At 45.3% G+C, this 27,441-nt stretch overlaps 1 protein-coding gene across 2 annotated transcripts; it reads left to right on the top strand.

Moving 5' to 3' along the window:
• The first annotated feature begins 1,904 nt into the window (after positions 1–1,904).
• Positions 1,905–26,452, top strand: LOC115128601 (trafficking kinesin-binding protein 1-like). Of its 2 annotated transcripts, XM_065017834.1 has the most exons (16): positions 1,905–2,055; positions 2,230–2,424; positions 13,805–13,998; positions 14,280–14,383; positions 15,524–15,705; positions 18,501–18,631; positions 18,734–18,808; positions 18,910–19,047; positions 19,168–19,244; positions 19,392–19,640; positions 19,862–20,133; positions 21,298–21,416; positions 21,501–21,696; positions 22,404–22,509; positions 23,135–23,266; positions 23,498–26,452. In XM_065017834.1, the coding sequence occupies exons 3-16, from the start codon at positions 13,831–13,833 to the stop codon at positions 24,195–24,197; spliced, it is 2,649 nt and encodes an 882-aa protein (XP_064873906.1). In that variant the 5' UTR covers positions 1,905–2,055; positions 2,230–2,424; positions 13,805–13,830; the 3' UTR covers positions 24,198–26,452. The 2 variants fall into 2 exon arrangements, with proteins under 2 accessions (XP_064873906.1, XP_064873905.1); XM_065017833.1 differs by lacking the exons at positions 1,905–2,055; positions 2,230–2,424 and adding an exon at positions 9,497–9,600.
• The last annotated feature ends 989 nt before the right edge of the window (positions 26,453–27,441 follow it).

Below are 27,441 nucleotides of genomic sequence, written 5' to 3'. Positions count from 1 at the left end.
TCAGCAGCAAGAACGACATCATTGATGTATACAGAGAAGAGAGTCGGCCCGAGAATTGAACCCTGTAGAGGTCCAGACAACAGGCCCTCCGATTTGACACACTGAACTCTATCAGAGAAGTAGTTGGTAAACCAGGTGAGGCAATAATTTGAGAAACCAAGGCTGTCAAGTTTATTTATTTATCTTGCTCCTCTGCACCCCAGTATCTCTTCTTGCACATTCATCTTCTGTCGATCTACCATTCCAGTGTTTAATTGCTATATTATAATTACTTCGCCACCATGGCCTATGTATTGCCTTAACCCCCTTATTTTACCTCATTTGCACTCACTGTATATAGACTTTTTTGTTTGATTTTTTCTACTGTATTATTGACTGTATGTTTTGTTTATTCCATGTGTAACTCTGTGTTGTTGTATGTGTCGAATTGCCAGGTCGCAGTTTCAAATGAGAACTTGTTCTCAACTAGCCTACCTGGTTAAATAAAGGTGTTCTCAACTAGCCTACCTGGTTAAATAAAGGTGAAATAAATACAAATAATAACCACATTACAGAGCCTTGTATAGTAAAAACATTACAGAGACTTTATGGTGACGACCCCTCTGCCAGCTGCTGCATTAATTACATTAGAACATATTTCACCTAGAGGAAATAGGAACCAGTGATTAATAGAGGAAATGTAACATGTTTGGAATGACATTGTTTGAAATGTACTGAGTGATTGACTTCTGAATTGATTGATTGTTAGTTAGTTGAATGATATGACTTGAGGGATGTGATGTAGTTTTTAATGAGAATGTTAGATGCTGCGAGGTGTGTGAGTGAGTGTGTGTGTGTGTGTGTGTGTGTGTGTGTGTGTGTGTGTGTGTGTGTGTGTGTGTGTGTGTAACTGTGTGTGGTGTGTGTGGTGTGACTGCAGCCAGCTGTTCAGATGAAACCTCCGCTCACCTCTACTCTCTCCATCTGCAGTCTAAAATAGAGTGGTAGGCAGACATGGGTATTCTAGTACATCAGCAAAGTACTGTACTAACCTGGTCCTAGATCTGTTTGTGCTGTCTTGCCAACTCCTCACGTATGAAAGTACAAATAGAAGTAAATAGGGGGCCTCCTGGGTGGCGCAGTGGTCTAAGGCACTGCATCGCACTCTGGATTCGAGCCCAGGCAATTGGCCTAGCGTCGTCCGGGTTAGGGAGGGTTTGGCCGGTAGGGATATCCTTGTCTCATCGCGCACTAGCGACTCCTGTGGCGGGCCGGGTACAGTGCACGCTAACCAGGTCGCCAGGTGCACGGTGTTTCCTCCGACGCATTGGTGCGGCTGGCTTCCGGGTTGGATGCTCGCTGTGTTAAGAAGCAGTGCGGCTTGGTTGGGTTGTGTTTCGGAGGACGCATGGCTTTCGACCTTCGTCTCTCCCGAGCCCACCATAACTAAATTGGGGAGAAAAAGGGGGTAAAAATTTTAAAATAAATAAATATAAAAAAAAAAAAAGAAATTGAAGTAAATAGTATCCAGAGTAGAAGCAGTGTCACTGCAGTAGTTAGTAGTTGTGAGTTGCTATGTGCCCATGCTCTGTCCATTGCATGTTTGGTTGGCAGGAGGCCAAATGCACTGTCAGAATGTTCTAGTGGTCTACTGATTAATAAAGTGTCTTCTGTCTGTCTCTTTCCCCAACATTTATCTAATCTCTCTTCTTCACCCTTTCTCTTTCCAACCCCCTCTCTCTCTCTCTCTCTCTCTCTCTCTCTCTCTCTCTCTCAGCCCCCTCTCGCTCTTCCCCTCTCTCTTTCTCAGGTTTAGACCTCTGCACCTCTCCTTCCTCCGCAGGTACCTGGTAACCCAGTAACCCAGATAGAACTCCAGGTCTGTAGGCACATGGCCCTCCATTCTCTCCCCCAGTGAGAGGTGAGCCACGCTGGCCTCCCCAGCCCCCGCCCTGCCCCCGGACCCAGAGCCAGAGCCAGAGCCCGGCCCGGCCAGCCGAGAGGAGGAGCAGTATGTGAGCCTGCCTGAGCCACCCACCCCACCACCACCATGCAGGGACGCTGAGACCCTCACTGGTAGGTGTGTGTGTGCGAGTACGTTTGTAAGTCTGTGTGAGTGCGTATGAATGTGTGTGTGTATCTACTAACAAGAATGAGAAAATAGTTATAGGATGTGATGTGTCTCCTGTTTCTCTGGCTGTGATACTTTTCTCATTCATAAAAAAGTGTACAGATTTAACCCCCCTCTAGATGTGTGTAACACTGCTGACCTACCAGAAGTTGAGATCATCAGTCTGTTGGAGGAGCAGCTGCCGGTGTATCGGTTACGTGCCGACACCGTCTTCGGTTACGACCATGACGACTGGCTACACACACCGCTACTGTCACCAGACGCACGCATCGACCTGACCACAGAACAGATCGAGGAGACGCTCAAATACTTCTGTAAGTGTTTGTGTGTGAGGGCGGTTATGTGTGCAGTATAGTGTAGGGTTTTTGCTGTTCTAATGCTTGGGGAGATGACAGTTTCCACACAGGTTCTAGATCTTCTCTGTTGCATAACTCAGCAAGTATATTAGATCTCTGTGTGTATAATGTATAATGTATAATGTATATGCCGTGGCTCGGGTGGTTGATGTCCTGGAGGGCAGGTAGTTTGCCCCCGGGGATGGGTTGGGCAGACCGCACCACCCTTTGGAGAGCCCTGTGGTTGCGGGCGGTGCAGTTGCCATACCAGGCAGTGATACAGCCCGACAGGAGGCTCTCAATTGCCACCTTGCCATGGTTAAATGCGGTGGTTCGCGCTTTCAGTTTTGCATAACAGATTTCACAACATATTAAGTGTGTTCCCTCAGGCCCCTACTCTACTACCACATATCCACAACCCAAAATCCATGTGTACGTGTGTGTATGGTGCGTATGCTATTGTGTGTTTGTATGCATATGTCTGTGTCGATGTTTGTGTTGCTTCACAGTCCCCGCTGTTCCATAAGGTGCATTTTTATCTGTTTTTTAAATCTAATTTAACTGCTTGCATGAGTTAGTTGATGTGTGTTAGCAGTTGATGTTTTTGTTAACACAGACCCCGAAGCAAATCAGGGGGAGAAAAATAGGCTTATTCAAAGGGAACGGATCATAGCTGTTATTCTGAGAAGTAGATGTTCATTCTTCCCTGTCCTCAGTGATTCTCCACAGAACAAAGTGACAGGATGTAATTTATAGCCCCCAACCCTAGCCTGTTGTTGACCAATTAGAATTCCTTGCAGTAAAATTGGGACAATGGCCAAATAACAAGTATCCTGTTTCAGGCTCAATGTATAGACTATTCAGACCAATGAGATCTTGCCACATGTAGCTATGAGTCCAGGACTGAAGCCCCTACACAGATTCTAACCAGATGTTGAACTGGAAAACAACTATTTCCATTGATTGTTAATTCCCTATTGTCCTCTAGTCCTCTGCGTTGTGGATTATCTTAAAATATTCTTACATGTGGAGTAGAGTTCTATGTAGTCATGGCTCTATGTAGTACTGTGTGCCTCCCATAGTCTGTTCTGGACTTGGGGACTGTGAAGAGACCTCTGGTGGCATGTCTTGTGGGGTATGCATGGGTGTCCGATCTGTGTGCCAGTAGTTAAAACAGACAGCTTGGTGCATTCAACATGTCAATACCTCTCACAAATGCAAGTAGTGATATAGTCAATCTCTCCTCCACTTTGAGCCAGGAGAGATTGAGATGCATGTTATTAATGTTAGCTCTCTGTGTACATCGAAGGGCCTGCTGTGCTTCCTTTTTCTGAGCCAATTGCAATTTTCCTAAGTCCCTCTTTGCTCCACCTGACCACACGAATGAACAGTAGTCCATGTGCGACAAAACTATGGCCTGTAGGACCTGCCTTGTTGATAGTGCTTTTAATAATGCAGAACAGCACTTTATTATGGACAGACTTCTTCCCATCCTAGCTACTGTTGTATCAATATGTTTTGACCATGACAGTTTACAATCCAGGGTTACACCAAGCAGTTTAGTCACCTCAACTTGCTCAATTACCACATTATTCATTACAAGTTTTAGTTGGTTTAGGGTTTAATGAACGATTTGTCCCAAATACAATGCTTTTAGTTTTTGAAATATTTACGACTAACTTATTCCTTACCACCCATTCTGTAACTAACTGCAGCTCTTTGTTAAGTGTTGTAGTCATTTCAGTCGCTGTGGTAGCTGACGTGTATAGTGTTGAGTCATCCGCATAGACATACTACACTGCCTTTAATCAAAGCCAGTGGAATGTCATTAGTAAAGATTGAAAAAAGTAAGGGGCCAAGACAGCTGCCCTGGGGAATTCCTGATTCTATCTGGATTTCGTTGGAGAGGCTTCCATTAAAGAACACTGTTAGACAGGTAACTCTTCATCCACAGTATAGCAGGGGGTGTAAAGCTATAACACATACGTTTTCCAGCAACAGACTATGATCAATAATGTCAATCGCCGCACTGAAGTCTAACATAACAGCCCCAACAATTTTTTTAGCATCAATTTATCTCAGCCAATCATCAGACATTTGTGTAAGTGCTGTGCTTGTTGAATGTCCTTCCCTATAAGCGTGCTGAAAGTCTGAAAGTCCACAACTGTACATTTGGCGAAGCATGACAACTCAGCGACACAATGTCTCAACGCAGCCTTATAAGGCTGGGTTGAGGGACCCAAATTATTATAATACAAGCATTTAAAGATGCAGATGGTCTCATGGAATTCTTATTCAGTTCAAGGCACTTGGTCAAATGTTTTATTTTTTCATGAAGAGTAATAATCCTTTCTTTACAAATGAAGGTATCCATCGAACCTTTCCCCGTGACAACTATGAACATGTCGCAGATTATACACTTAATAGCATGCCAGTCCCCAGCAGATTCAATGGCGTTTTCACTGTTGAACGCCAACAGTCCAAGGGAACAAACATTTCCCGGCGGCGCTGGGGACTTATATGCTCCCTCCATGGCTGTGGACACCACACCCACCAGTGCCTCGCGTAACTGTGTTGTTGTCTGACTCTTGTTGAATGTGAAGAGCAAGAGAGAATTGCAGGGGGGGTGATGGCTGGGTCGGTTGTCAGTGGCAGGTCGCCGGTTGTGTCTTGGTGCGCACCGGTCCGGCTGTGTGTTAGCGTTTGGTGTAGTCTCTCAGAGCTGTGTCGAGCGTGTCCCCAGTGTCTGTAGTCATGGGGAATACAAAACATACGGTTACAGCATGTACTGGCCAACAACTGGAGTCGCACTCACACACTGTTTGACTTTCCTTTAGTAGTTCTATAGAGAGCGTTGTATAAGTTGAGCTCTTGGCAGCCTGGCTCGGTTGTTGGTATCCAGGTACTAAAGGGACCGCAAGATGGGCCGCGTGACGAACTTCCAGCGGTGGCAAGAGGAGGGCAACAGATGGATAATTCTTGATACACACAGGAAGCTGTTGAGTGTAAAAACCCGTCAGTGTTGAAGATGGGCAACTGGCTGGCCCTTTTGTAGACCGGCGGACCAATTAAATGTAAAAAAAAAAAATAAAATAAAATAATAGTAATAATATATTTATTTATTTATTTTGGAACTCAGTCGGGGTCTCAACTTACTGTTGAGAGTTACAATAATAGAATACACAAGGTGCAATTTCGAAATTTAGTTGTGCATCAGCAGTAACTTAATTAGCCTATGTCAGCTAACATTTTTTAGATTGGCAAGTTTGTCTAGCGGCCAGCTATCTAAACATGGTCGTATTACCAACCGGGCTGGGGCCCACCGATCCTCAGTTATCATATAAAAACTGCAAAAATGTGCCTCCACCCTATGGGAAGATGTGTAGAGTTGCAGGAAATGAGCTTTTAAATGATTTATTTTTCTCTTCGCTGTCACGAGGGGGCCACAAGGTGGGGATATGGTAGTGGGTACGCAGACCGAGGAGCCTCTGCAGCCCCTGATAAGTTCTATTTTTTGTTATTGCTAACACATCACAGTTACAAATAGTAGCTAGCTAGAAATGGCAGTTTTTCAAAGATTTCAAGTAAAAGGAAAGTAGACAATGAATGTAGGGTGTTCCAGCAAGAGTGGACATCTAAATATGTATTTATTGAGGTATCAGGGAAAGCTGTGTGCTTAGTGTGCAAAGAGAGCATCGCTGTAACGGTTTTCCTCCTCTTCTGAGGAGGAGTAGGAAAGATCGGACCAATGCGCAGCGTGGTAAGTGTCCATATTTTAATGAAATATACCCGAACACTGAATAGAAAAGAACAAGAGAAATAAATGAAAACCAAAACAGTTCTGTATGATAAAACACAGACACAGAAAACAACTACCCACATATCATAGTGGGAAAACAGGCTGCCTAAGTATGGTTCTCAATCAGCTGCCTCTATCAGGCCAAACACAGAAATACAAAAACATAGAACACATAGAATGCCCACCCCAACTCACGCCCTGACCAAACTAAAATAGAGACATAAAAAAGGAACTAAGGTCAGGACGTGACAATCGCTGTCTTGAAAGACTACAACTTGTCCCGACACTTCCAGATGAAGCATGCAGATTATTATAGGAATATATCTTCAGAGCAGAGGGCAAGTGCATCGAAAGAATTGCTTTCTCAGTTGCAAAAGCAGCAAGGACTTTTCACAGAACTGCATTCAACAAACAACCGAATTGCGAGAGCTAGCTATGTACTGTTCCACAAAATTGCTAAATGTAGCAAGCCATTCGCTAGGGGCGATTTCATTAAATAATTTTTAATTGACTCTGCAGCAATACTTTGCCCCGACAAAAAGAGCTGTATGAAAATGTTTCCCTGTCAAGACGAACAGTGACACGGCGTGTTGAGGACATGGCAGAGAATATGGAACAACAGTTGAAAGACAAGGTAAAGGATTTCACCTATTTCTCCTTGGCCCTGGATGAGAGCGGTGATGCACGTGACACGGCGCAGTTGTTGATATTCTTGCGAGGCAAAACCCCAGACTTTGAAATTACAGAGGAGCGTGCAGTCAATGAAGAGCACAACCACAGTGAAATATTTATTGGAGGAGGTTCGGAAGTGTGTGGCAAAGCTGGGACAGTGTTTTGGGAAGTTTTCCAGTGTGACCACTGATGGCTGTCCAAATTTGACAGGAAAAAAACGTTGACCTTTTGAAAGGATACAAGATCAAGTAGCTGAGCTGAACCCAGGTCAGAAAATTATTTCCTGCATTGCATTATTCATCAGGAGGTACTCTGTAAATGTGTTCTGAAAATGAGCCATGTTGTGGATACAGTCACTAAAGTGGTAAACTTCATAAGAGCAACATCTTTAAACCACAGGCAGTTTGTTTCACTGTTGGAAGAGACAGTCGGGTCATGCAGATCTCCCCTACCACACAAACGTGAGATGGCTGAGTTTGGGGAAGGTGCAGATCTCCCCTACCACACAAATGTGAGATGGCTGAGTTTGGGGAAGGTGCAGATCTCCCCTACCACACAAATGTGAGATGGCTGAGTTTGGGGAAGGTGCAGATCTCCCCTACCACACAAATGTGAGATGGCTGAGTTTGGGGAAGGTGCAGATCTCCCCTACCACACAAATGTGAGATGGCTGAGTTTGGGGAAGGTGCAGATCTCCCCTACCACACAAACATGAGATGGCTGAGTTTGGGGAAGGTGCAGATCTCCCCTACCACACAAATGTGCAATGGCTGAGTTTGGGGAAGGTGCAGATCTCCCCTACCACACAAACATGAGATGGCTGAGTTTGGGGAAGGTGCGGATCTCCCCCCAACCACACAAACGTGAGATGGCTGAGTTTGGGGAAGGTGCAGATCTCCCCTACCACACAAACGTGAGATGGCTGAGTTTGGGGAAGGTGCAGATCTCCCCTACCACACAAACGAGTTTGGGAAGAGATCTCCCCTACCACACAAATGTGAGATGGCTGAGTTTGGGGAAGGTGCAGATCTCCCCTACCACACAAACATGAGATGGCTGAGTTTGGGGAAGGTGCTTAAAAGGGTGTGGGACCTGAAGTCGGAGATTGCTGAGTTTTTGCAAATGAAAAAAAGAATAAAGAATGGTTGGCTGATTTTGCCTTCACCGTGGACATCATGGACCTCATGAATGAACTGAATTCCAAACAACAAGAGAAGGGCCTTTTTGTACATCAGATGTACAGCCTTGTCAAAGCCTTCAAGATAAAATTACTCCTACTGACCCACCAAGTAGAAGCCAACAATCTCACCCACCTTCTGACACTACTAGTCTGTTCCCTATCAGATGACCAGCAGGAGAAGTATACATCACTGCTGCGTGCTTTGAACGGTGAGTTTTCTCGTCGTCTTGAAGATTTCAAAGTGTTGGAAAATGCATTATGTGATCTGAGCAAGATTAAGTGGGCCGTGCTGAATCAGTCGCTCGCCGCATACGGCCCCGGGCCGGACTTTGCCCAGGCCTGGTGTAGGCACATGCATCTCTCGATGAACAAAGATTTGTAGTCATGCTCAGAAGATGTTTGTACTGTTTGGGTCAACCTATGTATCTGAACAGACATTTTTAGTGATGAAATATAACAAGTCAAGACACAGATCATCTCTTACCGACTCTCACCTCTCAGCAGTCCTGTTCGTAGTGACGTCAGAAACTACCTGACTTCACTCCTCTAGTCAATGCCCATTAGAGACTTCACTCCTCACACTGATTGAGTAGTTTAAATGTAATGTTGAGTTCTCTCTTTCTTGTGCTTTTGTGCATAGCCGTTATTAACAAGAGTTCTGTCCATGGTGCTGAATGCACAGTGTACTTTTCCCTCTGTGTAGTTCATTGCATGTTTAATAATGAAAATACCTACCAAAAGGAGAACATGGATGTGGTTTATTTCTGTGCATGTTAAAAAAGTAAAATAAGTAGCACATCTGGATGTGATTTACAGTAGATTTACAATATCTGTCAACACAGTCATACACATGATGTATGATCCTATAATATGATTCTGGCCCGCTATGGCAAAAATATATCCTAATGTGGCCCTCCATGGGAAATAATTGCCCAGGCATGGTCTACACCACCAGGGGGAAGTCCAATCAATCGTTCTCAGCCTTGTTTTGGTCTTGTGGGATGAGGTGTGTGTGTGTGTGTGTGTGTGTGTGTGTGTGTGTGTGTGTGTGTGTGTGTGTGTGTGTGTGTGTGTGTGTGTGTGTGTGTGTGTGTGTGTGTGTTGATGGAAGCTTAACTGTGATTATATAGGTGGATGGATGCTCTTTGTCCTTAGACAGAGGGGGAATACGTGTGTGTGTGTGTGTGTTTGTGTTTACTCTATTGAGATGGCCTGTGGGCATGACAGTGGGTGTGACTGGGAATGGAGGAGGGTCTGTCCCTGATTTTACAATCTCTGATTGGTTCCCTCTGTCTTCCTCCCCTCCAATCAGTATGCTATCTCAGCTACAGCTCTCACTCAGCAGTACACTAGAGTGTGTGTGTGTGACTCTCTTACCTAAGTACTGTCACTATGGAAAGGAGAAGAGGGAGGGAATGAGAGGAAAGAAGGATGAGGAGGATGGAGAGAATTAAAGGGGATGGATGTGAGCTGGAGGACTGGTGCTATGAGGAGGGAACTGAGGGTAACACTGGTGTGTGTGTGTGTGTGTGTGTGTGTGTGTGTGTGTGTGTGTGTGTGTGTGTGTGTGTGTGTGTGTGTGTGTGTCTTTGTTTTTGTGTGTGTGAGAGAAGGGTGTCTTTGTTTTCTGAGTCATTTAGAGAGAAAGAGGGTGAGAGTTGTGTTAAGTGTAAACCTGTTTTTCAGTTTGTTGTAGAGAGATTGTAAGACCCTATCATTAAGGGATTTAGTTCTGTATTGTGTAGAGAGAATGGTGCTTCAGGCTCATATTTGAGATTTGTCTGTAATGTGTTTAAGTGTAGCTTGTTTTCCGCTCATAGTTGACTCTCTTGTTGTGGCTCCAGAGAAGTAAAGGTTAGTATGTGTATAATTAAGCAATGAGGCCCAAGGGGGTGTGGTATATGGCCAATATACCACGGCTAAGGCCTATTCTTATGCATGACGCAACGCTAAGTGCCTGGATACAGCCCTTAGCCGTGATATATTGGCCATATACCACAAACCCCTGAGGTGTCTTATTGCTATTAAAAACTGGTTACCAACATAATGAGAACAGTAAAAATAAATGTTTTGTCATACCCGTGGTATACGGTCTGATATACCACGGCTTTCAGCCAATCACCATTCAGGGCTCGAACCAGCCAGTTTATAATAATGTTTAATAATGTGTTATGATAGGTTTAAAGAGGAACTGATGGAGCTGTGGGATGTTGAGCTGGTTCAGTGTGACCTGTCTACCCTCAGGCTCACAAACACTCCCTTACATCATATGTCTCAGTTTCTCAGCGTCTCGATGCATGTTTGTTTTGGTACTTGGTTTAATGACAGAATGTCAGGTTTTAGGAAGTGTCTGTCTATTGGAGGTTGAGGAAGCTAAAGAAGCATTGTATTTTATGGATGCTCTAGCTCTAACTGTAATTTAGTTAGAAGTTTATTGTAAAGATGGTTGATTTAGAAGAGGCTATGTTATGTTTTAGTGAGTTTCTAGGTCATTACTAATTAAATTGATAATTATAGTTTTGATCAATATCAGCTTCAGGCCTATTGAGCACATCAGCCGTGTGCGGCATGGAAAATAGTCCCCTTGTCTGAACCCTCAGGGTGTTCCAGGAAAAGTATTCCCCAGTAGTGATGCACGGGTTGACTCATCATCTGGGGCAGGTTTAGGGTAATGAAATATTGTGTGGATGAAGGGCGGGTGGCTTGCGGGCGGTCTGAATAAAGAGAAAACAATACCTTCAATCCATAAAGGTATCATTGTTGTGCAATAATATATCTATAGGCTACACATTGACTTTTTCTTCTTCTTGTTTTAGGCTATCTGGCATTCGTGCTGAAGCCTAAGCTTACATGCGCAAAATAGCCTACACGGCAATCGGAAAATATTTTTGGTAATGGGCCAAAAAAGTTAACGTCGATCCATGGAGGCAAAAAGGACAATGTGTCTGTGGTGTTGAGTTTAATTCAATACGAGAAAAGCTGCACAATGGAGAGTTGAAAATAAAGACAAGGGAGGGCCAGAAAAGTCATGTTTGAGGAAGATTTGGTGATTATGTTATGTGTGATGAATGTGAGGCGCAATACAAATTTGACAGTCACAAGATGGGGTCTTCAAATAGGCCTATGTCACATCAAGGGAACTGTAGCTTACTGTTCAGATGGGTTAAATGGAAACTGACATCTGGACACTGAATGTAGGTCTGTAACCTCTCACATAGCCTTAATATTAACTCCTGCAGAATTAACCATTTCTTTCAGTAAAATTATACACCAAATATATGCAACATTTAGACTGGGAACATGAGTGGAGAAATCTGATTTCTTTCAGCATCTTAAGAGAATGTGAATGCAAATAGATACCGTCTGTAGAGGGGCTTCTTTATCAGCATCATAAAAGATGATATTATTTCAACCACATAAAATATACATCCAAACTGAAATCTTATCAGAAACATGTTGGGTCGTTTTCACAGTTTTCTGTTTCCTTACAACTGGTCAAACTGGTGTCATTTCGAGGTTTTGCACAGAGAATCTTTACATTTTTTGTTTTGTTATTGAATTATTCTCCCCGGTCCCTAATCGTCTTTGGTCTGCGAAAGAAGCAGAGATGACAGAGAACATTTCACCCATGGCAACTACATTAAAGCTTTAATTCTATTGATTTCTGACATTATTCTGGTGAGCAAGGGTTTATTAGTGTTCTAGGGCAACATATAAGGACAGAAGAGAAGCTGTATGTATCTAATTATAGACACGTTGACTATCAAATAGTCTACCAAAATGTTGTAAATTATGAGCAGAAACGTACATGTACAGCCTTCAGAAAGTATTCATACCCCTTGACCTTTTCCATATTTGGTTGTGTTACAGCCTGAATTCAAGATGGATTACATTGTTGTTTTTTTCTCACCAATCTACACACAATACCCCATAATGACAAAGTGAAAACATGTTTGTAGAAATGTTTTCATATTTATTAAAAATGAAGTATTCACACTACTGAGTCAATACATGTTAGAATCACCACTGGCAGTGATTACAGCTGTGAGTGTTTCTGGGTAAGTCTCTTAAGAGCTTTCCAAACCTGGATTGTGCAACATTTGCCCAATATTATTTTCTAAATTCTTCAAGCTCTGTCAAATTGGTTGTTGATCATTGATCACCATTTTCAGGTCTTGCCATAGATTTGCAAGTATATTTAAGTCAAAACTGTTTCTCGACCACTCGGGAACATTTACTGTCTACTTGGTAAGCAACCCCAGGTGTAGATTAGGCGTTGTGTTTTAGGTTATTGTCCTGCTGAAAGGTGAATTAATATCCCAGTGTCTGGTGGAAAGCAGAATGAACCAGGTTTTCACAGAGGACGTTGCCTGTCCTTTTAAAGAATGGATTTTCATTGAATATTTAAAACATACAATCTACTTGCAATGAAGCCGCTCAACATCTACATCACATTAGACATTAGTCTAACAGACTCCCGAACCAGCGACCCACCAGCCACCGGCTCAACCTCCCAACCGCCAGGCCACCAGCCCTCCAAGACCCCCCCCCCCACAGTTCCCCAATAGTATTCCCTTCTTTGCGAAACATTGGAAAACCTCCCTGGTCTTTGTGGTTGAATCTGTGTTTGAAATTCACTGCTCGTCTGAGGGACCTTACAGATAATTATGTGTGGGGTACAGAGATGAGGTAGTTATAAAACATCATGTTAAACACTGTTATTGCACAGTGTTTAACACTGTAGGCCCATGCAATTTATTATGTAACTTTTAAAGCAAACCTTTATTCCTAAACTTAATTAGGCACGCCATAACAAAGGGGTTGAATACTTATTGACTGAAGACATTTCAGCTTTTCATTTTTTATACATTTGTAAACGTTTCTGAAAACATTATGCCACTAACATTATGTGGTATTGTGTGTAGATCCGTGACACAAAATCTCAATGTAATCCATTTTAAATGCAGGCTGTAACACAACAAAAATAGGAAAAAGTCAAGGGGTGTGAATATTTTCTGAAGGCACTATATCTAAATTAGGCAAACAAAAAACCTGCACTCCTGTTAAAAAAACACATTTTTACGTGCCTGACTGTTCTGTATTAGCAGGTTAGTCTCGGGATCGGGCATCAGATTTTCACTTTATCACATATAGCCTCTGATAGTTGGGTGCTTGTGGATTGATTATTAGCAATTGCGGGCAGGAGCGGGTAAACAATCAGCCGACCCGCGCACCACTATGCCCCGGTTCTCACTAGGCCGTGCTGTAAAGGATGAAATGGACAATATCATTCCAATTGATTAGCAAGTAAATTAGTGTCATTTAGGGTTTGGGTTAGGGGTATGGTTAAGGATATGTTGAGGTTATGGCTATTGGTTAACATCAGAGATCAATGTGTTCTTACTCTTCTCTATAAAGAGTAAGAACGGCGGCAGGGTAGCCTAGTGGTTAGAGCGTTGGACTAGTAACCGGAAGGTTACAAGTTCAAACCCCTGAGCTGACAAGGTACAAATCTGTCGTTCTGCCCCTGAACAGGCAGTTAACCCACTGTTTCTAGGCCGTCATTGAAAATAAGAATTTGTTCTTAACTGACTTGCCTGGTTAAATAAAGGTAAAAAAATAAATAAAAAATAAAATAAATAAATAAAAATAAACAGTGTGTGTCAAGTCAGTTGTGTGTTTATTCTAGCTCCTCTCTCCATCCACAGTGCTATGTGCAGACAGAGTGGGCCAGATGACGAAGACCTACAATGACATCGATGCTGTCACACGTCTGCTGGAGGAGAAAGAGAGGGACCTGGAGTTGGCTGCCCGGATCGGCCAATCACTGCTCAAGAAGAACAGAACGCTCACAGAGCACAATGACTACCTGGAGGTACAAGTGGGACACATCACAGAGGAGGTGAGAGAGACATTGGGTCACAGAAGAGCACACATGCATTTACAATAACTGAGTTACAAGGGCACTAGTTCCTCATGCATAAACCCAGCTCTGTTTTTTGCCAATGTTGCAAAGTTAGGTGTCATTGGTCAGGTTTTTAAAATACATTTTGGCTATATTTTTTCAGTAGTATAAACGTGACTTTTAAAGATCCACTGTTATAGGTATTTTGTTTTTGATATCAGTAAACAACACTGAGTGCTAGTGCTGCATCACCAGCTCAGTGATCTGTGTGTTCTCAGGTGGCCCAGCTGCATCATGAGTTGAACCTGAAGGATGAGTTGCTGCAGTTCTACACCAATGCATCAGAGGAGAGTGAAGAGGACTCTACTACTGGCTCACCTACGTTAGTATTGTCTGTGTGTTTACTATTCCTGACTGTCTTTCTCTCTCTGTCTCACTCTCTCACCCCCTCCTCTCTCTCTCTCTCTCTCTCTCTCTCTCTCTCTCTCTCTCTCTCTCTCTCTCTCTCTCTCTCTCTCTCTCTGTCTCCCCCCCTCTGAGTTTCCTCTGCATAGAGTCAGCTCCAAATCCTGACACACCCAGCAGCTTACTCCGCTTACTCCTACTCCGCTTACTCACCCCTCCTCTTTCTCTCTCTCTCACCCCCTCCTCTTTCTGTCTCTCTCACCCCCTCCTCTTTCTTTCTCTCTCTTCTCTCTCTTTCTCTCTCTTCTCGCAATTAGTTAAAGTACAAAAGGGAAAATAAATAGATATGGTTTGTATTTACAATGGTGTTTGTTCTTCACTGGTTGCCCTTTTCTTGTGGCAACATGTCACAAATCTTGCTGCTGTGATGGCACACTGTGGTATTTCACCCAATAGATATGGGAGTTTTTCAAAATTGGATTTGTTTTTTCGAATTCTTTGTGGGTCTGTTTAATCTAAGGGATATACGTATGTCTCTAATATGGTCATACATTGGGCAGGAGGTTAGGAAGTGCAGCTCAGTTTCCACCTCATTTTGTGGGCAGTGAGCACATAGCCTGTCTTCTCTTGAGAGCCATGTCTGCCTACGGCGGCCTTTCTCAATAGCAAGGCTATGCTCACTGAGTCTGTACATAGTCAAAGCTTTCCTTAATTTTGGGTCAGTCACAGTGGTCAGGTATTCTGCCGCTGTGTACTCTCTGTGTAGGGCCAAATAGCATTCTAGTTTGCTCTGTTTTTTTGTTAATTCTTTCCAATGTGTCAAGTAATTATCTTTTTGTTTTCTCATGATTTGGTTGGGTCTAATTGTGCTGCTGTCCTCTCTCTCTCTCTCACTCTCCCGCTCTCTCTCTCTCTCCCGCTCTCTCTCCCGCTCTCTCTCGCGCTCTCTCTCGCTCCCTCTCTCTCTCCCTCTCTCTCTCCCGCTCTCTCTCTCGCTCTCTCTCTCGCTCTCTCTCTCTCTCTCTCTCTCTCTCCCGCTCTCTCTCTCCCACTCTCTTTCTCTCTCTCTCTCTCTCTCTCCTCTCCCCTCTCTCTCTCTCTCTCTCTCTACATCTAGGAGTAAGCGGAGTAAGCTGCTGGGTGTGTCAGGATTTGGAGCTGACTCTATGCAGAGGAAACTCAGAGAGCTGGAGGAAGAGAACCTATCCCTCCGCTCAGAGGCCTGTAATCTGAAGACTGAGACTGAGACCTACGAAGAGAAGGAACAACAGCTGGTCAACGACTGTGTTAAAGAACTCAGTGAGTGGAGGAGTATTATACTCTTATACTCTTTCTTTCCTCATGATCCATACCTCCTGAGCATTCCTCTCTTCCTCTCTCTCTCTCTTCCTCTTTAGCTCTTTCTCGCTCTCTCGCACTCTCTATGCTCTCCATCATTTTCTATCAATTAAAATATGCCCCTTTTGGCATGAATTTAAAATAATGTTGCCAGAGCAGCTAATGAATCACCCCTCTCCTGTCTCCAGGACAGTCCAGTCTGTAGATAAACACCTAATGAATCCCCCCTCTCCCCTCTCCTGTCTCCAGGACAGTCCAGTCTGCAGATAAACACCTAATGAATCCCCCCTCTCCCCTCTCCTGTCTCCAGGACAGTCCAGTCTGTAGATAAACACCTAATGAATCCCCCCTCTCCCCTCTCCTGTCTCCAGGACAGTCCAGTCTGTAGATAAACACCTAATGAATCCCCCCTCTCCCCTCTCCAGGACAGTCCAGTCTGCAGATAAACACCTAATGTCTCCAGGACAGTCCAGTCTGCAGATAAACACCTAATGAATCCCCCTCTCCCCTCTCCAGGACAGTCCAGTCTGCAGATAAACACCTAATGAATCCCCCCTCTCCCCTCTCCAGGACAGTCCAGTCTGCAGATAAACACCTAATGAATCCCCCTCTCCCCTCTCCAGGACAGTCCAGTCTGCAGATAAACACCTAATGAATCCAGGACAGTCCAGTCTGCAGATAAACACCTAATGAATCCCCCTCTCCCCTCTCCAGGACAGTCCAGTCTGCAGATAAACACCTAATGAATCTCTCCCCTCTCCAGGACAGTCTCCCCTCTCCAGGACAGTCCAGTCTGCAGATAAACCTCTCTCAGGACAGTCCAGTCTGCAGATAAACACCTAATGAATCCCTCTCCAGGACAGTCCAGTCTGCAGATAAACACCTCTCCCTGTCTCCAGGACAGTCCAGTCTGCAGATAAACACCTAATGAATCCCCCCCTCTCCCAGTCCAGTCTGCAGATAAACACCTAATGAATCCCCCTCTCCCTCTCTCCAGGACAGTCCAGTCTGCAGATAAACACCTAATGAATCCCCCTCTCCCCTCTCCAGGACAGTCCAGTCTGCAGATAAACACCTAATGAATCCCCCTCTCCCCTCTCCAGGACAGTCCAGTCTGCAGATAAACACCTAATGAATCCCCCTCTCCAGTCCAGTCTCCAGGACAGTCCAGTCTGCAGATAAACACCTAATGAATCCCCCCTCTCCTCTCCAGGACAGTCCAGTCTGCCCTCTCCCCTCTCCAGGACAGTCCAGTCTGCAGATAAACACCTCTCCCCTCTCCAGGACAGTCCAGTCTGCAGATAAACACCTCCCCCTCTCCCCTCTCCAGGACAGTCCAGTCTGCAGATAAACACCTAATGAATCCCCCTCTCCCTCTCCAGGACAGTCCAGTCTGCAGATAAACACCTAATGAATCCCCCTCTCCCTCTCCAGGACAGTCCAGTCTGCAGATAAACACCTAATGAATCCCCCTCTCCCCTCTCCAGGACAGTCCAGTCTGCAGATAAACACCTAATGAATCCCCCTCTCCCCTCTCCAGGACAGTCCAGTCTGCAGATAAACACCTAATGAATCCCCCTCTCCCCTCTCCAGGACAGTCCAGTCTGCAGATAAACACCTAATGAATCCCCCTCTCCCCTCTCCAGTCCAGTCTGCAGATAAACACCTAATGAATCCCCCTCTCCCCTCTCCAGGACAGTCCAGTCTGCAGATAAACACCTAATGAATCCCCCTCTCCCCTCTCCAGGACAGTCCAGTCTGCAGATAAACACCTAATGAATCCCCCTCTCCAGTCCAGTCTCACAGGGACAGTCCAGTCTGCAGATAAACACCTAATGAATCCCCCTCTCCCCTCTCCAGGACAGTCCAGTCTGCAGATAAACACCTAATGTCCCCCCTCTCCCCTCTCCAGGACAGTCCAGTCTGCAGATAAACACCTAATGAATCCCCCTCTCCCCTCTCCAGGACAGTCCCCCTCTCCTCCCCTCTCCCTGTCTCCAGGACAGTCCAGTCTGCAGATAAACACCTAATGAATCCCCCTCTCCCCTCTCTGTCTCCAGGACAGTCCAGTCTGTCTAGATAAACACCTAATGAATCCCCCCTCTCCCCTCTCCTGTCTCCAGGACAGTCCAGTCTGTAGATAAACACCTAATGAATCCCCCTCTCCCCTCTCCTGGACAGTCCAGTCTGCAGGACAGTCCAGTCTGCAGATAAACACCTAATGAATCCCCCTCTCCCCTCTCCTGCAGATAAACACCTAATGAATCCAGGACAGTCCAGTCTGTAGATAAACACCTAATGAATCCCCCTCTCCCCTCTCCAGGACAGTCCAGTCTGCAGATAAACACCTAATGAATCCCCCTCTCTCCAGGACAGTCTCAGTCTGCAGGACAGTCCAGTCTGCAGATAAACACAATGAATCCCCTAGGACAGTCCAGTCTGCAGATAAACACCTAATGAATCCCCCTCTCCCTCCAGGACAGTCTCTGCAGGACAGTCCAGTCTGTAGATAAACACCTAATGAATCCCCCTCTCCCCTCTCCAGGACAGTCCAGTCTGCAGATAAACACCTAATGAATCCCCCTCTCCCCTCTCCAGGACAGTCCAGTCTGCAGATAAACACCTAATGAATCTCCTCCCCTCTCCAGGACAGTCCAGTCTGCAGATAAACACCTAATGAATCCCCCCTCTCCCCTCTCCAGGACAGTCCAGTCTGTAGATAAACACCTAATGAATCCCCCCTCTCCCCTCTCCAGGACAGTCCAGTCTGCAGATAAACACCATAGCGGAGGAGTTGGCTCGGAAGACAGAGGACGCCATGCGACAGCAGGAGGAGATCACACACCTGCTCTCTCAAATAGTTGACCTACAGAAGAAAGCCAAGTCGGTGAGACACGCATACCCATGTTTTACCCTCAGTAATACACTGCATGCAATGTGGTATATACTCAGTACAATACTCTTTGTGAGTGTGTGTGTGTTTCTTCAGTTCGCAGTGGAGAATGAGGAGCTCTCTCAGCACCTAGGGGCAGCTAAAGATGCCCAGAGACAACTCACAGTCGAGGTTTGACTCACACCCTACCCCTTTGCCAACCTACACCTCATGAATACTTTGCCAATGAGAAAAAGTAATCAAGCCTGCTCTCTTTTGTTCCTTCTCTCTAGCTAACAGATTTGGATGATAAATATTCAGAGTGTATAGAGATGCTCCATGAGGCTCAGGAAGAGCTGAAGTACTTGAGGAACAGAAACCATCCTGCTGGAACACCACGCAGATTCCATCCTCTGGGTCTCTACCCTATGGTATGTGTGTGGTAGGGGTTATCAGAACGTACACTCTCAAAAGAGCGATCTCCTTTTGAGAGTGTAGTTGTATATCATAGAGCTGATGGTGTGTGTGTCTATGGTGTGTGTGTACGGCAGGACTCCCTGGCAGCAGAGATAGAGGGGACGATGAGGAAGGAGATGAGTCTGGATGACCCTGAGTGCGAGGAACAGAAGTACACGCGCTTCTATTAGTTTATAACACTATTCTAATCTTTCTCAATACTGTATAGTAACATAAACTCACCTATACTCATAATATATACCCATAGCTACCATACTTGCCTACACTCATGCCTATTTCATTTTATGTGTGTGAACAGGGTGCACCACAAGCGTGTGTTTGAGACAGTGAAGAACATCAACCAGATGGTCCGGCAGCGTTCTCCAATCCCGTCCAACGCCAACATCCCGGGATCCAATCAGGCGTCGTCTCTTAGCTCCGCTCACTCAAGTGGCAGGACCACACCCATGACTGGTAGCATTAGCTGGGATGTCAGAGGTGACGGTGTCACCCTTGACAACCGACAACAGAGCATGCTCATGGAGTCAGCAGCAGACAATCAGGACAGGTAAGTCGTGCATACCTGAACCTGTGATTGTTCCAGCCTGTCTTTGACACAGTATAGTTGTACAGTTTACCAGATCTCGCCTGAAGAAATGTTTAAAATCTAACGAACCATATTAAAATGAAATTAGAACAAGATTTTCATATTCACCAGGTTCATTTTTTAAATAGTCTATTTCTGTGCATCAGTCTAGTAATATTTATCTATTTCTGTTTGGGCTTTAGTGTGGACGCCCGTGCTAAGAAAGCAGCCGGTGTTGAGGACCTGAGGCTGGCGTTACGCCGCCTGTCCCTGCGCCGCCAGAACAACCTGAGCGAGAGACGCTTCTTTGAGGAGGAGAGAGGGAGGAGGAGAGGTGGAGGAGGAGTTGCGCAGGATGGGGGGCAGGGGGGTGGGATGACACCCTCAGATAGCATCATGTCTCTGGGGTCATTACACCTGTGGGCCTCCCGACCATACCTCCCCGACAAACTACAGATCGTTAAACCCCTGGAAGGTGAGGGAGAGAAGGAGAGGGGGACGAGGAGAGAGGAGAAGAGAAAGGTGGGGATGAGGGGAGAGGAGAGAAGGATGGGGTGGAGGAGAGAGAGAGAGAGGGAAGAGAGGGAGGGACTGGCCAAGCCGTGGGAGAGAGGTAGGGAATGGCAGCGAGATGTGGAAGGAGGGAGCGAGGTAGAGAGAGAAGGAGAGGGAGAGGGAAGGGATGGGGAAAAGATTGGAGGAGAGAGGGAGAGAGGGAGAAGAAGTTGGAGCAAAAAGAGGGGGCTAGATAGAGAGAGGGAGCGAGGGAGGAGATGGGCTAGAGAGGTAGAACAGGGGAGAGAAACAGAAGAAGGGATAGAAAGAGGAGAGCGTCCTGTATCTTTAATGTTGTTTAACTCCTTCTGGTCTCTGATGCATCACCATCGTAAGTCAGGCCTCTCCACCTCACAACACTCCTACTATAGAGACCCTCAGCCTAGAGGTTGGCTGGGGATCAACTAAAATAGAAGTTTAATCATGAGCAGTGTGGTGTTTTGTTGTGCTGCTGCTACCCTCTGCTGGTGAGGGGAGAAACATACAACATGATAACATTTTGATGTAACATTAAATATGTGAGATGTCTGAGTCTAACTCATTATTTTCTCTTTAGTTCACTATTCCATCTGTTTTGGTGTACTTTTTTCCACTCTGCTACTTTCTTTCTTGTTATAATACTTTAATTTCTTTCATCTCATTTACTCATTTTAATGAAATCCTTTGTTCATTTTTCATCTTCTGTTTAACTCAACTTTTACTCTGCATCTTCAATAAAAACCTGACCTCATTCTCTTCTTTTGCTCTCTTCATTCTTTCACTTCTGTTGCCTGTGTGTGTTTTTTCATTTTCTCTGCAGTATCAACTTTCTCTGCAGCCTCCCTAGCTTTGTGTTGGGCTTTACTGTTATGGCTTTAACCATTGTCTACAGTTGAGATGTTTTCATGCAATACAATAAAACACACCCACTTTCCTCACTTCTCTCAAATGTTTAACCATATATAGCAAATTGTGATAATGTGTGTGTGTGTGTGTGTGTGTGTGTGTGTGTGTGTGTGTGTGTGTGTGTGTGTGTGTGCCTGTGCTTGTATGTAATATGTTTCTCTCACCCTTTGCATTTCTCTCTTGGTCCTGTCGTCTCCAGGCTCTGCGACCCTTCACCACTGGCAGCAGTTGGCTCAGCCCCACTTAGGAGTGATCCTGGATGCTAGACCTGGGGTTGTACCTAAAGGCTTCAGGCCTCTGGAACTAGAGCTGGAACAGGTAAGTGTGTGTGTGTGTGTTTCCCATGGGTGTGTGTGAATATGGAATAACCTGTGTGTTTGTGTGTACGTTTGGGTGTTGCAGGTGTATCCATGGGGTGGTTTCGAGGAGGATGAACCAGGAGAGCAGTACTTCCAGAGTCTCCCCACCTCCTCAGCCTCTGCCTCCCCCGCCCTCCCCCCTCAGCCTCACCCTCCTTACCCCTCTACTCCCCCCAGCCACCTCGCCTCACCCTCAGCCCCCTCTCCCTCCCCTCACCTAAGCAACACTGATCCTGCAGGTATGTTTCTATATGCACATACAGATACTATGATAGATGCTACAACAACATGTTAGATACTAAGAATATTTAACCATTTATATTCAAAGTGATAGAGAGAGAGAGCGATTCAAAGTGATAGAGAGAGAGAGAGCGATTCAAAGTGATAGAGAGAGAGAGCGATTCAAAGTGATAGAGAGAGAGAGAGCGATTCAAAGTGATAGAGAGAGAGAGAGCGATTCAAAGTGATAGAGAGAGAGAGCGATTCAAAGTGATAGAGAGAGAGAGCGATTCAAAGTGATAGAGAGAGAGAGAGCGATTCAAAGTGATAGAGAGAGAGAGAGCGATTCAAAGTGATAGAGAGAGAGAGCGATTCAAAGTGATAGAGAGAGAGAGAGCGATTCAAAGTGATAGAGAGAGAGAGCGATTCAAAGTGATAGAGAGAGAGAGAGCGATTCAAAGTGATAGAGAGAGAGAGAGCGATTCAAAGTGATAGAGAGAGAGAGAGCGATTCAAAGTGATAGAGAGAGTGATAGAAATAGATAAACAGAAAGATAGTGTTTTAGTGTTAACTAAGTGGTTGACTGGTTCAATCATATACACACTGGTTCAGTGGTTCACTGAGTGGTTCACTGAGTGGTTCAGTGGTTCACTGCCACTTTTCCAGCCAGGAAAGGTAGAGGAGAACAGATAGACTATTCTGTGTGTTTGTGTCTTTGTGTTTTCAGCGGTGTACTACCCAGGTAAATGCATGGCCCATACCAGCTCTACCTACACCTTTACTACCTGTCGTATCCTACACCCAACTGATGAGCTGACCCGCGTCACACCCAGGTACAGAGACACACCATACACCTACATCTCCTCCTTCTCTACCACCCTACACCTCCCTCTCCTCCTTCTCTACCACCCTACACCTCCCTCTCCTCCTTCTCTACCATCCTACACCTCCCTCTCCTCCTTCTCTACCACCCTACACCTCCCTCTCCTCCTTCTTTACCACCATACACCTCCCTCTCCTCCTTCTCTACCACCATACACCTCCCTCTCCTCCTTCTTTACCACCATACACCTCCCTCTCCTCCTTCTCTACCACCATACACCTCCCTCTTCTCCTTCTCTACCACCCTACACCTCCCTCTCCTCCTTCTTTACCACCCTACACCTCCCTCTTCTCCTTCTCTACCACCATACACCTCCCTCTCCTCCTTCTCTACCACCATACACCTCCCTCTCCTCCTTCTCTACCACCATACACCTCCCTCTCCTCCTTCTCTACCACCATACACCTCCCTCTCCTCCTTCTCTACCACCATACTCCTTCTTCTCCCTCTTCTCTCTAAAGTGTACACTTGTTCTCTGTCCACACGTTATCTAATAGATCACAATTGTTGCAGTGTGCAGTCTCAATGTTCTCTGCCCATCTTTTTCAAATGGTGTTGTTATGGCTCCTCTCCAGTGTTAACCCCGGCATGTCCTCGTCATCCTGTGTGATGACATCATCTATCCTGGCCACTCCCGCTGCCACGCCCTGTCATACACCCCGCAGGATGAGTCTACTACGACCCTCTGAGTCCTCTACCAACCTCAGGTACACACACACACACACACACACACACACACACACACACACACACACACACACACACACACACATATATAAAACTTGATAGATTGACTCTATCTACTACGTCTCATTCCCATGACTTTGTCTGTGTGTGTGTGTGTGTGTGTGTGTATGTGTGTGTGTGTGTGTGTGTGTGTGTGTGTGTGTGTGTGTGTGCACCTGCCCGTGTGTGTATATGATTTCCCCTTTCTTCAGGGAAGCCACACGTACCACCAGTACCTCTCTGGGATTAGTGCGCCTTCTGCAGGAGAGAGGCATCTCTGCAGCCATGTACCACCACCAGACCCAGGGCTGGGACAGGGCTGGCGGGCCCGGGGTGGGGAGCGGAGGGGTGCTGTTCAGTACCTCTATCACCCCTAACCTCCACCCAGCCCCCCACCACGACTCCCTCCGCCCCTCCACTCCCCCCAACTCCCCCACAGGACACGACCCCCCATCCTCGGGGACCTACACCCCCGCGGGCTTCGACTTCAAGTCTCCTTCCTATGACAACTTCCTGGCCTCCAAGCCGGCACGGTCCATTCTGAAGGAAGTAGCGGGGGGGATGGGGAGCAGCCGGAGCAGGAGGCAGCAGAGGGGGAGAGATTGTGAGAGCCAGACAGATGTTAGTGTCACAGTTCATAACCTCAACCTGGTGGACAAGGTGAGGCGCCTGGGTGTGGCTGGGTGTCCTCCAGGACCAGGGGGTGTAACCGGGGGACCAAGCCCCCTCCTGGGGCCTCTGGGTGGGCTACGGAGGCCCGGGTCGCCCTTTGGACCAGAGGGGATGAGGAGGAACAGGAGTTATCCAGCTATGGTAGGGGCCAGTATGGCGATGAAGGGCCCGGGGCCCCAGGAGGACTCAGAACTACTCCTGCCTCCTAACAAAATGCCTAAAGAGAAGAGCCTCAAGTAGAGGCTGGGACCTCTGGCCTCTAACCGCTGACCCCTAATATTAACCCTAACCAACTAGTTTCCTCAGGAGACTGAACTTGTTACTTACCTGTTAGACCTCTGGTACTATAGCTAGTTTTTCAAAATCCTACAAACTATTGGTACTCCTGGTCTAGCTATTGACAAATGACAACCAGTCACCTTTCTCAGCTACTGACAATGAATTAGTCTTCTAGTTCTATCCGATGCTTATCCTTCCAGCTCCAAAACCAAATGGCTACCCTGCTGTCTGCTACTATTTAACCAGCTACCAAACTAGTACTAACAATGAACAATGATCTTCCATAATAGCTAAAACTTTTCCTCTTTAGCCCTTGAACACAGCTATTTCTCCCTGATGTAGTCAATGAAATTGAACCAATGTGGAATAGACATTGAATTGATGTCTGCGCCCAGAGGGGGTAAGCTCCTCACACACTTTTCCTCTCTAGCCCTTGAACACAGCTATTTCTCCCTGATGTAGTCAATGAAATGACATTGAACCAATGTGGAATAGACATTGAATTGATGTCTCTGCCCAGAGGGGGGGTAAGCTCCTCACATGTAGACTAAGCATAATGTATGTAGTTCAAATCTAATTGTCACGTTTTTTTTAACCTTTATTTAACCAGGCAAGTCAGTTAAGAACAAATTCTTATTTTCAATGACGGTCTAGGAACAGTGGGTTAACTGCGTGTTCAGGGGCAGAACGACAGATTTGTACCTTGTCAGCTCGGGGATTTGAACTTGCAACCTTCCGGTTACTAGTCCAACGCTCTAACCACTAGGCTACGCTGCCGTCCTCTGTAAACAACAGGTGTAGACTAACAGTGAAAGTCTTACTAAAGGGCCCTTCCCAACAATGCAGAGAGAAAACAAGTCATAATAACATAAGGAATAAATGCACAATGAGTAACGATAACTTGGCTACATACACGGGGTAGCAGTACGGAGTGGATGTGCAGGGGTACGAGGTAACTGAGATAGATATGTACATATAGGTAGGGATAAAGTGACTAGGAAACTAAATAATAAATAGTAGCAGCAGCGTATGTGACGAGTCAAAAGAGTTCATGCAAAAGGGTCAATGCAGATAGTCTGGGCAGCTATTGGTTAACTATTTAACTACCTATTCACCAGTCTTATGGCTTGGGGGTAGAATCTGTTCAGGATCCTGTTGGTTTCAGACTTGGTGTATTGGTACCCCTTACCATGCGCTAGCAGAGACAACAGTCTATGACTTGGGTAGCTGGAGTCTTTGACAATTTGCTGAGTAAGTTAGATCAAACTTACACGTCATGTGATTGTCATGTCAGCTGGACTTGGAGCTTCTTCATCACCATGTATTTAGATTACTAGTATCATGTAGCACCGCTAACTATAGTCTAAACCTTTCTTCCTAGGTAATAATGGATTGTGAGATAATGTTGAATATGTAACCATTCTAATGGTAAAGATTTTCCACCAAATTCATGAAATAGATTATCAACTTTTTTGCTCAAATCTTTCTCCTTCTTTCTTTTTCTCTTCCACTCTCTCTTTCTCTCTCCCTGTTCTCAATGAGAAGAACAAGTCATAGTTCACTTTTAAGAGTCTTGTTAATGTTTTGTCTGTGTGTTAAAGTTGAATTAGTGTTATTTTTCTAAATGACTATAGACAAAGGGAAATGGATAGTGGTTTCAGAGTGGTCAGTGAGTGAGGGAATTATGAAAAGATCAATATACCCACTGCTGGAATGGAGACAGGGAAGGAGGAACAGGGGGAAGGGATAGAGGTTAAACAGTCTTTGTGGTCAGAAGCGTTTCCTGCTTCTTACTTCAGAGAACTTTCAATTGCTTAAATTAATAAAAAACAGCATTAGTGCCTCAATATGGTTTCTACATCACTATGCTCATACTGGTTGTTTATGTTCTTATTCTAACAAAAACGTTGTCCACTGAGTTACACTCCTTATCTCTTACATTGATATGTATAATTATGTCATTTATTGACTAAACAGTCTTTTGATTGAATATGCAAAACTATTATTATTCACAAGATTTAACACATAAAACACATGTGCGTTATATACGGCATATAACACTATATTCATTCATTGTTATTAGTACTGGAAAACTCATTTACAACAATCACGGTGAAGTAGAGTGGTGGTGTTCAATACTAAACAAAAATATAAATGCGACATGTAAAGTGTTGGTTTCATGAGCTGAAATAAAATATACCAGAAATGGTCCACAATTTTTTTTGTATTTCTCTCAAATTTGTGCACAAATTTGTTTTCCTCCCTGTCATTGAGCATTTCTCCTTTGCCAAGATAATCCACCCACCAAATAGGTGTGGCATATCAAGAAGCTGATTAAACAGCATGATCATTACACAGGTGCACCTTGTGCTGGCGACAATAATAGACCACTCTAAAATGTGAAGTTGTGTCACACAACATAATGCAAGACATGTCTCAAGTTTTGAGGGAGCGTGCAATTTGCATGCTGACTGCAGGAATGTCTACCAGAGCTGTTTCCAGATCATTTAATGTTAATTTCTCTACCATAAGCCACCTCCAACATATTTTTAGAGAATTTGGCAGTACGTCCAATCGGCCTCACAACCTCAGACCACGTGTAACCACACCAGCCCTGGACCTCCACATCCGGACAGCTGATGAAACTGTGGATTTGCACAACCAAAGAATGTCTGCACAAACTGTCAGAAACTGTCTCAGGGAACCTGATCTGTCTGCTCATTGTCCTCACCGGGGTCTTGACCTGACTGCAGTTCGGTGTTGTAACTGACTTCAGTTGGAAAATGCTGACCTTCGATGGCCACTGGCACACTGGAGAAGTGTGCCCTTCACGGATGCATCCCGATTTCAACTGTACGAAGCAGATGGCCTACAGAGTGTATGGCGTCGTGTGGGCGAGCTGTTTGCTGATGTCAAAGTTGTATCGATGGCAATTTCAATGCACAGAGATACCGTGACGAGATCATGAGGCCCATTGCTGTGCCATTCATTTGCCGCCATCACCTTGGTGTTCTCGGGGTGATGAGAGGTGTTGGGTTTGCGCCAGACATAGTGTTTTCCTTGTCGGCCAAAAAGCTCAATTTTAGTCTCATCTGACCAGAGTACCTTCTTCCATATGTTTGGGGAGTCTCCCACATGCCTTTTGACGAACACCAAACATGTTTGCTTATTTTGTCTGGCCACTCTTCCATAAAGCCCATCTCTC

This window comes from Oncorhynchus nerka, linkage group LG4 (genome assembly GCF_034236695.1).
Source record: "Oncorhynchus nerka isolate Pitt River linkage group LG4, Oner_Uvic_2.0, whole genome shotgun sequence".
NCBI lineage: Eukaryota > Metazoa > Chordata > Actinopteri > Salmoniformes > Salmonidae > Oncorhynchus > Oncorhynchus nerka.
Note: the sequence above shows the minus strand (reverse complement) of the source record. Positions and strands in the feature narration are given on the sequence as shown.

Excerpts from the sequence above, each read along its gene's own strand:
- LOC115128601 (XM_065017833.1), top strand. The coding sequence starts at position 9,528 with ATGAGGAGGATGGAGAGAATTAAAGGGGATGGATGTGAGCTGGAGGAC. Across the intron at positions 19,245-19,391 it reads CCTGAGTGCGAGGAACAGAA|GGTGCACCACAAGCGTGTGT; the intron begins GTACACGCGCTT and ends GTGTGTGAACAG. Across the intron at positions 23,267-23,497 it reads GAGTCCTCTACCAACCTCAG|GGAAGCCACACGTACCACCA; the intron begins GTACACACACAC and ends CCCTTTCTTCAG.